Below are 14,689 nucleotides of genomic sequence, written 5' to 3'. Positions count from 1 at the left end.
ATGCAAAATGAAATCTGGGGTCACGCCGAAACTAGCGACTTTCCCCAAACTCTGCTGTGGAAACGACCTCTGGGGATGAGCTGATGAAGCTTTGAACAGCTCTCGCTTCGATTTACACCGAGGATCAAGATGGTGGAACTGAGTAGAGTCCACCAATGAACGTGAGGCGGCCCTTTGCTGTTGGAAGACTTTCCTTCGCGACTCGTAAATTCCTCCCCTGTGGCGTTGCGGGGCAGATGCTAAAAGGCGCAAACTATGGAAAACCCCAGCTTATGTGGCGATTGCTCGCTTCGAAATGAGCCGAGCCGAAGTTGGTAGTTCCGAGAAGCTAGGATTCACCGACGGGCGATCTCCTCCGAGCAAAACTCAAAAGCTGCCTAGTGTTGTTTGTCATGGTCTGGCCACGACTCACTTGAACTGCTTCCAAGCGGCTTCTACTCGTGATAAATACTACTCTAAAAGGCTGTCTTTTAACGATTTCCAGTTTTTGCAACTGCCAATTTTCCCAGTCATTACCTGCAGCCAACAAGCAGTATGCCACTCACCGCCCATGGATTTGACGCACAGGAGATACACTCCAAAATCCAACTCCTCATCCATGGACTCGTCAATATAAAGGATGAGACCGGAGAATTTCTCATGACTCTTGCCGATGGCCGAGTAATAGACACAAAGGGGTGGAATGACTGGGAGTGGACACATGGCGTCGGACTTTACGGAATATGGCAGTACTACCAGGCGACAGGGGATCCCAAATATCTTCAGATCATAGAGGATTGGTTCCAAAACCGATTTGCTTCTGGCGGTACTACCAAAAACATTAACACAATGGCAGCCATGCTCACCTTGGCTTATGTTTATGAGAAAACAAAGAACCCTACATATCTCCTCTGGCTCGATAGTTGGGCAGAGTGGGCATATCATGACCTGGAGCGAACAAAATACGGAGGAATGCAGCATATCACGTACTTGGAGGAAAACGATCAGCAGCTGTGGGACGACACCTTGATGATGACTGTGTTGCCGCTGGCCAAGATTGGACTTGTGCTAGATCGCCCTCATTATGTCAAAGAGGCAAAGTACCAGTTTCTGCTACATATTCAGTATCTATTTGATGCCAGGACAGGCCTCTTCTTCCACGGATGGTCGTTCAACGATGGAGGCCACAACTTTGCGTCGGCAAGATGGGCACGGGGTAATAGCTGGCTTACAATTGTGATACCAGAGATTATCGAATTGTTAGATCTAGCCTCCGATGACCCGTTCTGCATACATTTAAAATCCACGCTGGCTGCCCAATGTGAAGCATTAAAAGCTTTTCAAGCACCAAGCGGGCTTTGGCGCACTTTACTGGATATTCCAGAAGAGGATGGGTCTTACCAGGAGTCCAGTGCAACCGCTGGCTTTGCATTCGGCTTGCTAAAGGCACAACGCAAGCACTACCTGAAGGATGAATACAGAAATGTAGCATTCAAAGCAATTCAGGGTGTCCTGAGTAACATCAACTCCGATGGCCAACTGTTAAACACATCATTTGGAACGGGGATGGGATCAGATTTGGAGTTTTACAAGAAAATTCCCATTACGCCCATGCCATACGGCCAGGCGATGGCGATCTTGGCTCTCGTCGAGTTGCTCAGAATTTTCATTTAGAGTAGCATCAGTTCAAGGTAAAAAACACTATATAATAAAGGTATAATTATATAATATTTTGGAAACAAGGGGATGGCTCACCCCTAGTTAAGAGCTCTTTGTAGCGAGTTTCTGAAGATTCCCGATGTGTTCGGATACGAGTTATCCCCCCACCACTATTCTTACTGCCACTCAGAGGTTCTCAAATAATATTCATACGCAAGGGAATAGTATCCAACCGTGTCTCATAGAGACATTCTGTCAACCCTTTCCATTTACCGCTAATAACACCCTGCCCCTGCGGCAGCAGGCTTTGATGGGCATAGGTAACTAAAGTATATTAGGTGGTGTGGCCTGTATCTACTTTTGGTACATTGTTAATGAGTCGCTGTGTAAATTATCCAAACGAGTGTAACGGATCGAACTTATGTACTATGCCATCTCGGGTGGCTCATTACATGATGTTCCCAGTTGCAACCTCTGTTTTACAGTACACCTCTGCTCTTATGCCTAGATGGGTGAGCGTTTAAATCTTTGATCCTGATTGGGCTAGCTATTCTTTATGCATACCTGGGTTAGGCCAGGTTGTAATACATACGCAATTGCCTTGTTGCATCGGATACCATTCCTGTCTTGGAATATGTACCGAACCAAAATGGCGGCAAAATCCCGCCAAAGATTAACGTTGCCGCATAAATCCGCATAAATTGTTAAAAAAAACTTGATTGCGAATGCATCTCAATTGATGATTTGTCTTGTCTGTTCCTTGCCTTCCACAGAAACTATGGGGTAAAGGGACCGGGATGTTAGCCAGTACTACGCTGACCGGACAGATATTTCTTCCGTGATACATTTTGTTCTGGGGTAATGTTTATTTGCGGGCGTACATATTACATTGTACTCAAGAAGCGATATATCTATATATACGCCATGTGTTCTCTCCTTGAGAGCAAACTAGACACTGCATCTCCGTTCCATCAAGTATAAACAATTATTGTTCTCATATCACCTCGTTAAGAAGACAGTGCTTTGACAAAATGCAAAAAACTGTATGTAGTTATATTTTAATGTTCCCTATCCCTCTCTCCTGTTTCTGCATCAAGACTGCATCAAGAGTGCTAACTCCATCCAGATTCTATACCTTCTGTCAGCTTGCTCAGCTGTTCTCGCCCAGAACCCTGTGCTCTTTGACTCTTATACCGATGCAAGATGTGCTGGTGGAATCGTTGTTGGGACCACAGTTGTTCAGCCAGGCGATTGTACCAGCTCCACTGCAGCATTTGCCAGTGCTCAGTATAGAGGCAGCCAATTCGACAATGTTCAGCAGCCTGTCTCATTTTATAGCGACGAGAATTGCATAAATGAGATTACGGGAGTCGCAAGTGAGCTGGGCGATGGTTACAACTGCTTTACTTTCAACAACGGCCAAGCAAAGAGTGCCAAGTGGTTGGCATAGGGATCACTTTAGTGAGCACACACATGCTCAACACAATTATTTTGTATGGATGTTGTTATGTAAAAGAGTCAACGGTTCTTTGGGTAACGTGACATAGCTCTTACTTCAATGGATACATTCATAACACTAAATCTAAGTGTGCTCATGCAGCCAACGAAACGAGACAATGAGAACTCATCTTAGAGGTCATCAATACCCATGTGGCAACGATTTCAGGTTCCCCTTCCTCCAATTGATGTGATCTGCGCCCTACATTATTATGTCAGCGACTGTGGCGCTCCAAGTGGTGTGAGCAAGGTATTTCCCAGTGTTACCTATTCGGAAGCATTTATTTAAGCATATATCAGCAATGAGATTCTTATTGAATACCTTACCTGTGTAATATCGCCGATGAGTGGGGGGCATGTTTAGCGGGTTGGGCATTGTGCTTACGCTGTTGCAAACAAACTAATACGTGCCGCGCGCTAAGAATTTCTTGAAATTTTTTCAACGCTACCATCGTTGGATACATATGAGAAATAGATCCCATATCATGCTCTCAGAACCAGCAGTGAGAACTCTGCATGAATCAAGTGGTCGACGCATTGGAGATGGAGAACTTTTCCGTCAATACAATCTTTCAGCCCTTCTTGATCACTCGCTTCAACTTTTATGAAGGAATCTTCATCATCTTTAGCCAATGGATCATTCATGACAACCGTGTTCGCAAAGAGTATCATCAGGCTGTCGGAGATGCTATCGATAATATACTTGGACAAATTCATACCGGCAAAATCACACTAGAAATGGGCGCGCAAGATGCGCATCAGATGCGCAACAGATTCTTCCACTTAATGCGATACAACACCTCGCCAATCGGGCTCCTAATAGCGCACTCAATCCATGCGACAACGCGCCCATATACATACTACCTGGAGAAGAAATCCCTCTCTGCATTTGGAAAACCTTCAAAAGATCTGAGTTTAGACCAAGCAAGGGAGGTTATTATGAGCACACTTATTAGTGCCAGGCGTCCAAGTAGAGCTGTTACTGATATGAGTAAAAGAGCGAGTCTTTTCTGCAAAGGAGCGATTATTACCATTGCAGCTAAATCTCTTTATTTGGCATCATTGTCAAGTACTAAAGCCGTCGATATGATGAGACTAGTCGTCTGGGGATCAAGTCTAGTAATAGTCGGCAGATTTGGGATTTTCATTACAAATAACTACATGTCATGGAGAAATTCACGGCATAATAGAACGAGAAGCGACCAACTGTCTAGCGGCAATTTAAATGATTGAGCGAGAATAAATTTATACTGGTCACAAACGGTCGATGTTGTCGGCAATTTCGCAGGTGTCTAATGGATTGGCAGCTAAACTGCGCTAAACTGTAGATTGCTGTATCCAACCAAAGAAGTTAAAGGAAACAAAGGATTCTGATGTTGACCATATATCAGCCATCAAGTTATGTATTTCTGACCTATCGACCAGCTGCTGGTACCTGAAATATATATAGGATCCATCAAATAGAAACTCATTCATCCGAACACATTTTAAAAAGCCCCACGGTCAATCGACCTACAGGAATGACGGGTTCGCGTTCGTAAGAAGCTGCACGAAATAAGCCTGGAACCAAGAACCGGCTTCAGGTGCTGGCTGCAAAGCATCTGATTGAGCGCAGTGATAATCAAATCGTGGTGCACTGCTATTGCTAGTACCATCGCACTCGCCACCTGGCTTGACCCAGACGAATGAATCCAACAGTGAGTCTCCAGTGTTGGAAGAAGGACGGATACCAAATCCAGTGCCAACAGCATTGCACCAGTCACCCCACTGTTGCTGCCCGGTTGGCTGCTTGCCAGACCGACCTTGGTCAGTGATGAAGAAAGCGTTTGACCAGCCGTGGTTGGCAAGAAGGGGTCCGATGGCGTGAATATACAGCTTCTCATTGTAAACAGCGTTTCCTTGAGTGTATGAAGGGGCGGTAGTAATATTCCACGCATTGTAGTTAGCCACATTGGTGGCCAATCCACGGACGGCTCGAGGAGATGACGCATTCTTGTAAACGTTTGCGAACAACTGGGCAGCTGGGTCTTGGTTTGCTGGCCATCCAAGCCATCCAGCGTGGCCAGCATCCAAGTACATCGCAACATTTGGAAGGTTCAGCTGCGTGATGGCGTAATTAATGCATTCCAGGTATGCAGATTGGGCGTTTGAGCACTTCGGGGTGGCGAGGTTAGTAACCAGGTTGGCAAGAGAGTCGGGCTCTGGATGGATACATAGTTAGAAGTGATTCTGGAGAACATTCGGCTGAGAGCTCTTACCAACAACCAAAAGGATGCGAATGTCGGAAAAGGTGGTGACGATTCCACGAATGGTATCGATGTAGTTCTTGTATTTGGCAACACCACCATCGGCGATAGAATATTCACCATTAGAAGCGGCGGCGGCACAATCACGATCTGGCAGGTCGTAGACAACAAATTGTCCAGCGTAATTGCCTCCGGCCTTGTTTGCGGCACGGATGTCCGACAACGTCGAGCTCATCAAAGGAGTCTTGTCCAGAGTGTCTCTGCAACAGAGATCAATATGTTGGAACATCGTGTCATATCAAGAGTACTTACAGCCACATGAAAGATGGCACCTTTGCCACAGCGGCCGCAGCAGTGGCCATAGCTCCTGTCAAGCTTGGGATTGCCAAAGTGCTGACTTCGGAGGCATAAAAGGAATTGGCCCAAGGCGTGACTCCAACAAAGGGGTTACCCGAGTATGTTGCCGTTCCAGATCCCACTGGCGGTGCTGGGGTAGTTGAAGAGGCAGGAGGGGGCGTTGAAGCGCTCGATCTAGTCGATGTTGCTGACGACACCCGAGAAGTTGTCGACGAGGCGCGAGTGGAAGAACTTGAGCTTGCCGCGCCAGGAAGACACTGAGAGTAGTAGTCATTGGAATACACACAAGTGCTTCCGGAGGCACAGCAGAACGGTCCAGCCCAGTTTTGGCCACCACATTGACCCCTAGATATGAGTTAGTATCATTTTTTCTAGACAGAAAGAAACGCTTGGTGTAATACCAAACACTTGAGCAAGACTGTCGTTCCTCGAGGGGAACGCTAGCTGCCAGTGTGGCCAGCGTGGCCAGAGTCGCAAGAATGCCTACAACCATGATGATCTCCTTTGAAGCGGCTGGTGTTGAGACTGTGTGGGATCATGATAGAATATTTTGGCATGATATAACCCATTTTATAGTCACGATGATGTCTCTGTCTACTTGTCCCAAGGTGTCATGCCAATGTAGCATTCGGCATCACAGGATAAAGCCCGGGGAATCCGCAACATGCATAGCCTTGACTGGCGGCTAATAAACTCCGTCTCCGCCTCAATACATATTACCCATTAAATAAGCTGGCAGAATGCACCGTCATTATACAAAACGTAGCATTACACATAATATAGCCAGAGGTTGCGGCTAAAAAATTCCATAGTCCGTGTGTGATGCTGCAATCCATGCCATAACTGGTGACCAAAAGTCAACCTCGTATGCTATGGTTACTGAATGCGGAATGGAACATCCAATAGAGGCTAATACGTTCGATCCCTACCTGACAATACATTGGTGTTTTCGCGAAGACAACCTAATATGCAGTCGGTCCGAGGGAGAAAGACTACTAAACAGAATAGCCGTTAGCAAGTCTCTGCAAATACTACCTCGCAGCGTGACCGATCTTTAGAGGGCATGGTGTGCGATATGTTACGCAATCTCGTGGCCCATCTCGTAATGAGATTATTGTAATAGCCTGAGAGGTTAACAGGCTAAGCTCAGCTGAACTGGCTTGAGATATACCGTAATGACGCCTACGTTCTCCATGTTAGCGAAATGTCTTTACGTGGCGAATAGCAAAAGATTTTCGAAATGAATAGAGCGAGCATTACAAAAAGTATGCCCCACTGGCGTTGAAGACTTCGATACCATATTGCATAGAACTCTCATATTGATCCATTTGATGCAACCAGACTTCTTCCGAAACTATCTAGGTTGACAGGAAAACTATGTTTGCCACTGCGACTGCAAGTGTATAGCACTTTTCCCAAATGTGCCTTTGCTTTCTAACATTAATGCGAACTTGGTGGCGATTCATGCACTGCTAAGAGCCTATATATATTATGCAATTATGGCTGTTGTTCTTTATCAGTGCGAACTTCATACTGAAAGATGGAAGAGCAGTTGCCTAGTCGTTTTGCGACACATTGGTGACTTATTTGTTGTGTAGTGATCTCACAAATGCATCAAAAATATCCATGCTAGAGAGTCTTCATAAGTCCAGACTTGGTAACCATCTTCACATCTCTTGTCGGTGGTCACATACAACAACGTATGCAGGATAGTTGGCTGTTCGACATGTGAGCGACAAATGGTAGTTATTATATATCACTCACCGTAGAATATCGGAAGGCTTTGGTTTGAAGACGGTAAAAATAAGAATAAAAGAACAGAGCATTTACTGCTCATTCAAGTTGTTTGTAAGATTTAACTACAGCTCCTACGTAGGGAAGCTAATCGTAATGCGGGCTATACTATTCCACAAAACAATACCTTCTTCTACAGTCGCGTAATACTCATTGATCGACATCTCAATTTGCATGTGATTTTACAAACCCCTTGCTAGATACTACAATACAGCCCTCCAATCTATTTATAAACTGCTATAATAGTGCAGTGTCTGTTTCAAACATACAAGGACGTGGTAAAGCCATTTTTATAGCGACCGGCGGGCAATAATTATAGATGACTTGGCCTCGCGTGCACATTGATGAACGGCACAACCGCTATTATACATGGAAATAGAGATATATGTATGATATGTTAACCAGGCCTCGGAGGCGATGCATGTCAATTGATTCCTGGCGAAAGGTATGTAAAGTAACATATTGGGTTTGGTAACTTACTTTCACAGAATAGTCTTGAGTTGGTCGTAAGTCTTAATACCACGTGGGCGGGGGAGAACTTCATGCACACCATCCGTAGCTGACAACATTCTCTACACCGCCCTATCACTTCAATACCTATACATCGCCTGTGCCTAGATTGCTAGGTTTAAAAGACGCGTTTGATTGCTCACATATGAATGCTAGAGTTCATATGGAGTAGTTAAAGCCACATATACGTAATAGCGCATGGATAGGCTTGCAGACGGGTCTTCAGTACGTGGAAAGCTGTATGTGTACCAAGCTGATGCTACCGGGCAGGAATAGCAGGGCACTAGCCCGGTCTATGCAACGCGTACAACTTCTAATCGATCAATTTTCTTCCTTCCTCCTTACCTCCAAGACCCTGAGTATTCATATAGCTCGGCATATCAAATGACGAAGTACGAAGCCACCCCCAAGCTTTTTTTTTCTGGGTGGGTGATGGAGAACCTCGAGGACTACCCCAATAGCTAATAGCCCCGCGTTTCGTTTCGTTTCTGAGAAAGGCATCCAGCTTTCATACTATGTAACGAGCTGATAATGTATTCTTAAGACAATAGGGGCTTACAGGGCAGATAGAGAATATGTTCATAGAATTCTTGTAACCGATGGCAAAAATGGTCTAGCGGTTCGTTCAGAAGATGGTAGAAACGGATATCGGCGATTCCCGGTGTTCGCACCAGAATATACTGCGCAGTAGTAGAGCCAGCTGCCCCTCCACGTGGCGTATCTGCGCTCTCTATCTGGATATGCATCCCAGAGCACAGCATGCGTGACAGATGGCATGTAAAACGTAGTATGGGGAGGGAAGATCGGAACAGGCAATCGGCTCACGCTAGTAGGTCGTATGGCTGCCTTGCCTACATATTGTCATTGGAACCAGAGTGATGAACAGCTGCGTAGGCATTGCTAAAGCGAGCAGCCGTTATTGGCATAGCTATCAGGATCATCCGTGCTCCACTGGCATTATACACAACCTGCACCGTAAAGAAGAAATTCATCATCAAACCACGTTGAATTGTTGGTTAGATCAGGCTCTCTTACCGGATCTATTTACGGAAAGAGTGTCCCGCGAATGAATGAGTTAATAGACGATATCTTGAAGCAAAGGGTAAGCCTCCTAGTTTTCTATTGAGGCACATCAGCGTTCGTGGCATCTCCAACTCATCATGCAACCAGATTTCTCCCGGGTATACTAGTGCAATTTCAAATACCTACCAAAACACTGGTCGTCATTTACGATGACGAGAGTGGCGTGAGTTTGCTTAGAGGCAAGAGATCTCTTGGGTCTTTGCACCTAAAGTGCCATTGTAATTTTCTCAAAATTAACCAGTAGCCGACTAGCGGAAGTCGTTCGGTTCAGAAACACTTGCATACTAAATGATGTGCAGTGACTTTTTCGCTGGGGCGGGTTCTTTGTACTCGTGCATCAGAAAAAGTTCAAAGTAAGCTTAATATTCCACCGCGAAATATGCTGTATGCTTACTTATGTGGACGCTACCATGATTCGCAGAACAGTTAAGGCGTCTAAGCCTAAAAAGAGAGGTATATCCGGTCAGAGCACACCCCACTGTAGGTACGAAATTTACATGGATGCTATTCTCTGATATAAATTTGGCAAAGAGCTGTACCGTAACGGATTCAGTTGTAAATATGCAGAAATCATCCTCAGCTGCAAGTATTTCCCCATTTATCGAGCAGGTTAACCAGTAACTTTTGAGATTTAACTTTTGAAAGCGCCTGAATTCTATCTTATATCCGAGCGTCCGCAGAGGCAGATGCCCGCTGAATCTTGGAAGAGTATCAGCCATGTCATTCCTTTCACATGTGCAAGGACAAATAAATGTATGCCCGCATTCACTGAATTCAATCTCTCTCTAATACTATACAACGGGGAAATAGTTACTGCGGGCTTGAATTTCCATTCGAGAAAGGTGTCTCTACCGCAATGAGATAAGGTAAAGATCGTGTTTTTTGTTGTTTTAGCAGTGGGGTTGCAATCTTTCAGCTGGCCAGCAGCCGAGTAATCCAAAGGCGTGCATCACTAGAAAGCCCACAACGAGAGAATTTAACCCATGGCCAATATTCGGCGATAAGCAAAAGGTCCAATGCCTGACGAATAATTCTGCTAGCTAGGTGGTAATAATAGATGTGTATTTGTTTGCCTTTCAGCTATCGTCGGTTGACCTAACTGCGAAGGGAAGTTCAAAAAATTGACACGTGGGGATTTGCTATCCAGCTCTAGGCATACCAATCAACTCTTGGCGGAACTTCGGTGTGCGAATGCAGCCGTAAGCTTTGACAATAGTTCTCTCCAATGTGGGCTAGACCCCGAGAGAGAAAATCTTTCAGCTGTACTCGTATATAAGGGGCAGGTCATGCTGATGATAGAAACAGAATCCCAACGGTAGCTCTTTATTGGAAAAAGGTCATTCATTCCCTTACTGTTCGGGAAAATGGGATTGAGACAATTGCTGGTTGGGGCGGCCCTGAGCGCTGGCTCCGTGATGGCAGCCTCTGTGTCATGCGCCATGCCGTTGAGCTGTCACAATATCTCGGCTGTAGCTGATACTTGCCGCTTCAACTACCCCGGTGGTCAACTCCTTCAAACCCAATTTTGGGACACTAATCCATCGACTGGGCCGAATAACTCGTGGACCATCCATGGCCTCTGGTAAAAAGAAATCCTGCTAAAAAGCCACTTGTTTCGTGGGCATTCGACTGACCACCTGCGCAGGCCCGACAATTGCGATGGAACTTATGAACAGAATTGTGATAATTCCAGAGCATACACCAATATCACTGCGATCCTTCAAGAGCAGGATCCCTGTACTCTGGAGTACATGCAAACATACTGGAAAGACTACACAGGCAACGATGAGAGCTTTTGGGAGCACGAATTCGGCAAGCATGGCACATGCATCAGCACTCTTGAACCCAGGTGCTATCCCAATTACCAGCCTACTCAGGAAGTTGGTGATTATTTCAGGAGGGCCGTCACTCTGTTCCAAACTCTCCCCTCATATGATTGGCTTGCCGCAGCTGGCATCTTGCCATCATCAACAACTACGTACACTCTGGCTGCAATCCAGGATGCTCTTACTTCGCATTTCGGCCACAACGTCATCATCAACTGCAACAAGAATGGTGAGCTTGACGAGTTATGGTACCAATACAATGTCCGTGGCTCCGTTCAGTCAGGCGTGTTTGTCCCCGTTGACCCCGTTGGCGCACCCTCTACTTGCCCTAAGACTGGCATCAAATATCTGCCCAAGTATAGCACTCCTACATCGACGACGACTACCACGTCGGCTACCAGCACTAGCACCACACGTCCGACCATACCGGCAGGTGTCCTTTCCGGCAAGGCTTACATATATGTCGACACTCCTAGCACAACGAGTCCTGGGTTCCTCATCAGCAAGGGGGCGTGGTATCGCGGCGGCGGTACCCCAGCTACGTACACTGCTACGCCAAACGCTGACGGCACGACATTTTCCCTGAACTCTAGTAAGGGCAAGTGCGCAGTCTTGAGCGACTCTTCCTTTAGCTGCGATACCTCCATCACTGCCGGCAGCAGTTTTGCCTATGATGGCTCGCATTTGACGTTTGAAGGATCATCGACTTTCTATGCCACTGAGGTTCCAACTGGACAAGCCCAGGGCACCGTATTTACGAGTCCTCAGGTAATCTCACTACAGGTTACCTGGAATCCTTTATCATAGAGAACGGCCACATATAACGAATAATGACTAGTTTTGATATGGGATTCGAGGCCATTCAAATGACTGTGATTCGAGTATTCAAGATTTTCCCCTTACGGCTGCGAGAGCCTACTGCTAGCTGGAGATTGAACCTCAGAAAGTAATATTAATGAATACAACCTTAATGAAGGAAAAAGAATTTGTTTAATCGAAGCATACTAGCAGAGACTCATACTTTTAAACCAGCCAGAACGTAGATAGATAGAGACAAAAATCCCTCTAATCGTGGTAGAAAAGTAGAGCTTCCGTGCTCCGACCGAATTCCTAATAGAGAATACTCCGCGGAAGATAATTGGCTACACTTTCATCCGAGGCGCAGCGGTACATCCCGTAGACTCAATCACTACATCAACGCCTGGGCCATCACTTCGACAAATACCGAGAGGTATTTCTAAGTTTAAAACATTACACCATTGTCATAGATCCTATTAGTTTTTGCTCAATTTGAGCTACATGCATGTGGCGATATTACCAATCTCGTTCTTGCTAAGATTTTATGCTGCCACCACCACTTGGATCCTGCGATTCCTCCAAATGAACAACATCTTTTCCTTTCAAAAAATCATCCAGCTCTCTGCGCTCCTCATCTGGGACGTCAGTAACATGGACTGCAACATCATCCCCGAAGCGTGCCGAAATTTCTTCCAATGACAGTTTGGCTGTTTCGGGAAAGAAGAAATACACGATTGGGATAAAGAAGATACACCAGATGATGATGACAAGATAGTATTTCCAGCCAACATTGACGATTCCAATCGGTGCAGTTTGTAGGAGAATGATAGTGCTGGAGAATTGCCCGAAAAGAGAAAACCCCATGCCAATGGGACGAATTTCTGTAGGAAAGATCTCGGCAACATATATATACATCGTCGTATCGCAACCGGTTCTGTTAGCATCCGTTAGCCAATGGTCTTTACTCAAAGAATGGACGAATTTTTAATATCGTATACAGTAACTTACCCTTGAAATGCAAGGTATAGAAAAATGAAGAATACTCCCGCTGCATTGCCAGCCTTGTTCGACGTCCCTGCGAATTGGGCCACGCAGGCCGCGAGCCCGCTGGTGGTAATTAAACAGCCGAATAGACCAACCATGAACATCCACCTTCGCGAATTGACCTTATCATGTAGCCAGGCGCCAAATGGATTGTAAATCAAGCCAGCGGTGGTGAGCCAGAGTGCGGAGAGCAACAGAGGCATGTAACCCGTTTGACCCAAATTGGTATATAGTATGACCGAGTAATTATTCTGTCGAATTAGCGACGAATGCTAATAGCGGAGAAGGGGAGACTCACAATGATAAGAGGTCCAGCAAATTCGGCACCCCATTGAGTTAGAAATCCAATAATCATTCTTTTCCGATAACTCTTCTTCTTGATCACGGCCATCCATGGCCCGCATCCAATAGCCTTTAGCCTTGCAGCGTCAAGTGTAATCTGGGCTCGGATCTGATAGAGTTCCTCTTTTGCAGCCATATTTTCTTGGTCTTCTGGCGACCTTCTGAGATTCAACACAACTATCCATGCTTCTTCTAGCTTGCCTTTCTGCAAAAGCCACCGAGGTGATTCTGGGATCCATAGTGATGCTATTAGCAGCACCAGAGGGCCAAAGCATTGCATGCAAAGAGGGAAGCGCCATGCAAAGTCCGGCTGTTGAGCTGTAGCAAAGTAGCATGCAAATCCAAGCCAACTTGAAAGCATATATCCAAAGACAACGAAAATTGCGTGGTGACCGACCAGCCAGCCGCGCTTCTCAGGTGGCGCCAACTCGCTCATATACATAGGGCATACTGTTACCAGGATGCCAATGCCGACACCTGCCAAAAAGCGTCCTGCCTGAAACATACTTAAGATTTTGAAATAGGCACAATTAGCTTAACGTCTTCAAATTGGATTATTATGAATAGTAAAGTCAAGCCAACGTACCCGATATTCACGGCACCCCCTTGAAGAGCGCCCCCCAGGAGAGCGAAGAACCCCCCGATTTGGATCGACTGCTTCCTTCCCAGAGCCGATGCCGCCCACATAATAAATAGAGAGCCAACAGCACCGCCCGCGCTATATATACCATTGGCGGTAGCAATTGCCGAAGTGGTTTTTGTTGCATAACCAGGAGTGCCACTTGGGGGAAGGTCAAAGTAGGCATACCATCCCGGCTGGCCAATCGTACTGCCAATGATTGAAGAGCAGTATCCGTATGTCTAACATCTTAGAATCTTCTAGTATACTTGATTCAGTAGCGGGAGGCTTACAAGAGAGCCAAAAGCGACCGCGACGGTCACTAGGCGATTGTAGAGTGTAGCATGAGAGACGACCATTTTGAAGACGCTGAATCAAAGCTGTCCGGCCCAGTCGTGGCCAATATCATATACTGCAGTTGTTATCGCTTTCTCTTCTTTGGTATATCTGAAAATTGTGTGTGGAAGTGTAAAAGGAAAACGGCAATGCTGTAGGAAGGCTGGGGGCTGAAGGGGCTCCATGGCATCATTATACTCCCGAGACAGGAAGGGAGGAATGCAAACGCATCGCTCTGGTCACACTAATCAAGCGTGGTAACGCAGCATGAAACCATTGCGCCAAGCGCGTGCACAGCTCAGTGGCAAGCAGCTCGGAGCGTACCACTCTATTGAAATGCTGGAGGCGGGGATACCCACGCATGCGGGGTGCAAAAAACACTGCCGGTCTACACTATGAAATTGTAGGTGATGAGCGGCGGTGTTTTTTGCACCCTACTTGCCACGCCAACGCGTAGAGGAAGTGGTACACTCCGCCTGGGGAGCAGATAGCTCCCGTCTGTTAATTTGCGGAGAAGCGGGGGGTTGCGGTAAGGATCCATGGAATGAGAACTGGGGATTTGAAAGAGAGAGAAAAAACCCGAGTGATAACTTTCTCTC

The 14,689-nt window shown here is 46.1% G+C and overlaps 5 protein-coding genes across 5 annotated transcripts; 3 read left to right on the top strand and 2 right to left on the bottom strand.

The window, feature by feature from the left end:
* Positions 1 to 534: 534 nt before the first annotated feature.
* T069G_10224 (glycosyl hydrolase family 88 domain-containing protein) lies at positions 535 to 1,653 on the top strand (the record flags this gene model as incomplete). Its single annotated transcript, XM_056177434.1, has 1 exon — positions 535 to 1,653. The coding sequence occupies one exon, from the start codon at positions 535 to 537 to the stop codon at positions 1,651 to 1,653; it is 1,119 nt and encodes a 372-aa protein (XP_056023724.1).
* Positions 1,654 to 2,669: 1,016 nt separating this feature from the next.
* On the top strand, positions 2,670 to 3,088 carry T069G_10223 (uncharacterized protein; the record flags this gene model as incomplete). The annotated part of the gene is made up of 2 exons (XM_056177433.1): positions 2,670 to 2,681; positions 2,765 to 3,088. 2 exons carry the CDS (start codon positions 2,670 to 2,672, stop codon positions 3,086 to 3,088), a joined length of 336 nt encoding a protein of 111 aa, XP_056023723.1.
* A 1,559-nt stretch (positions 3,089 to 4,647) lies between these two features.
* On the bottom strand, positions 4,648 to 6,231 carry T069G_10222 (glycosyl hydrolases family 6 domain-containing protein; the record flags this gene model as incomplete). The annotated part of the gene is made up of 5 exons (XM_056177432.1): positions 4,648 to 4,736; positions 4,788 to 5,336; positions 5,394 to 5,641; positions 5,694 to 6,083; positions 6,140 to 6,231. 5 exons carry the CDS (start codon positions 6,229 to 6,231, stop codon positions 4,648 to 4,650), a joined length of 1,368 nt encoding a protein of 455 aa, XP_056023722.1.
* A 4,258-nt stretch (positions 6,232 to 10,489) lies between these two features.
* Positions 10,490 to 11,758, top strand: T069G_10221 (ribonuclease t2 family domain-containing protein; the record flags this gene model as incomplete). The annotated part of the gene is made up of 3 exons (XM_056177431.1): positions 10,490 to 10,707; positions 10,771 to 11,307; positions 11,353 to 11,758. The coding sequence occupies 3 exons, from the start codon at positions 10,490 to 10,492 to the stop codon at positions 11,756 to 11,758; spliced, it is 1,161 nt and encodes a 386-aa protein (XP_056023721.1).
* Positions 11,759 to 12,283: 525 nt separating this feature from the next.
* Positions 12,284 to 14,113, bottom strand: T069G_10220 (sugar transporter domain-containing protein; the record flags this gene model as incomplete). The annotated part of the gene is made up of 5 exons (XM_056177430.1): positions 12,284 to 12,683; positions 12,758 to 13,044; positions 13,092 to 13,641; positions 13,722 to 13,996; positions 14,048 to 14,113. The coding sequence occupies 5 exons, from the start codon at positions 14,111 to 14,113 to the stop codon at positions 12,284 to 12,286; spliced, it is 1,578 nt and encodes a 525-aa protein (XP_056023720.1).
* Positions 14,114 to 14,689: the final 576 nt, after the last annotated feature.

This window comes from Trichoderma breve (genome assembly GCF_028502605.1).
Source record: "Trichoderma breve strain T069 chromosome 7 map unlocalized scaffold00007, whole genome shotgun sequence".
Taxonomy (NCBI): domain Eukaryota; kingdom Fungi; phylum Ascomycota; class Sordariomycetes; order Hypocreales; family Hypocreaceae; genus Trichoderma; species Trichoderma breve.
The sequence above is the reverse complement of the archived record's forward strand: the minus strand, read 5'-3'. Positions and strand labels throughout refer to the sequence as shown.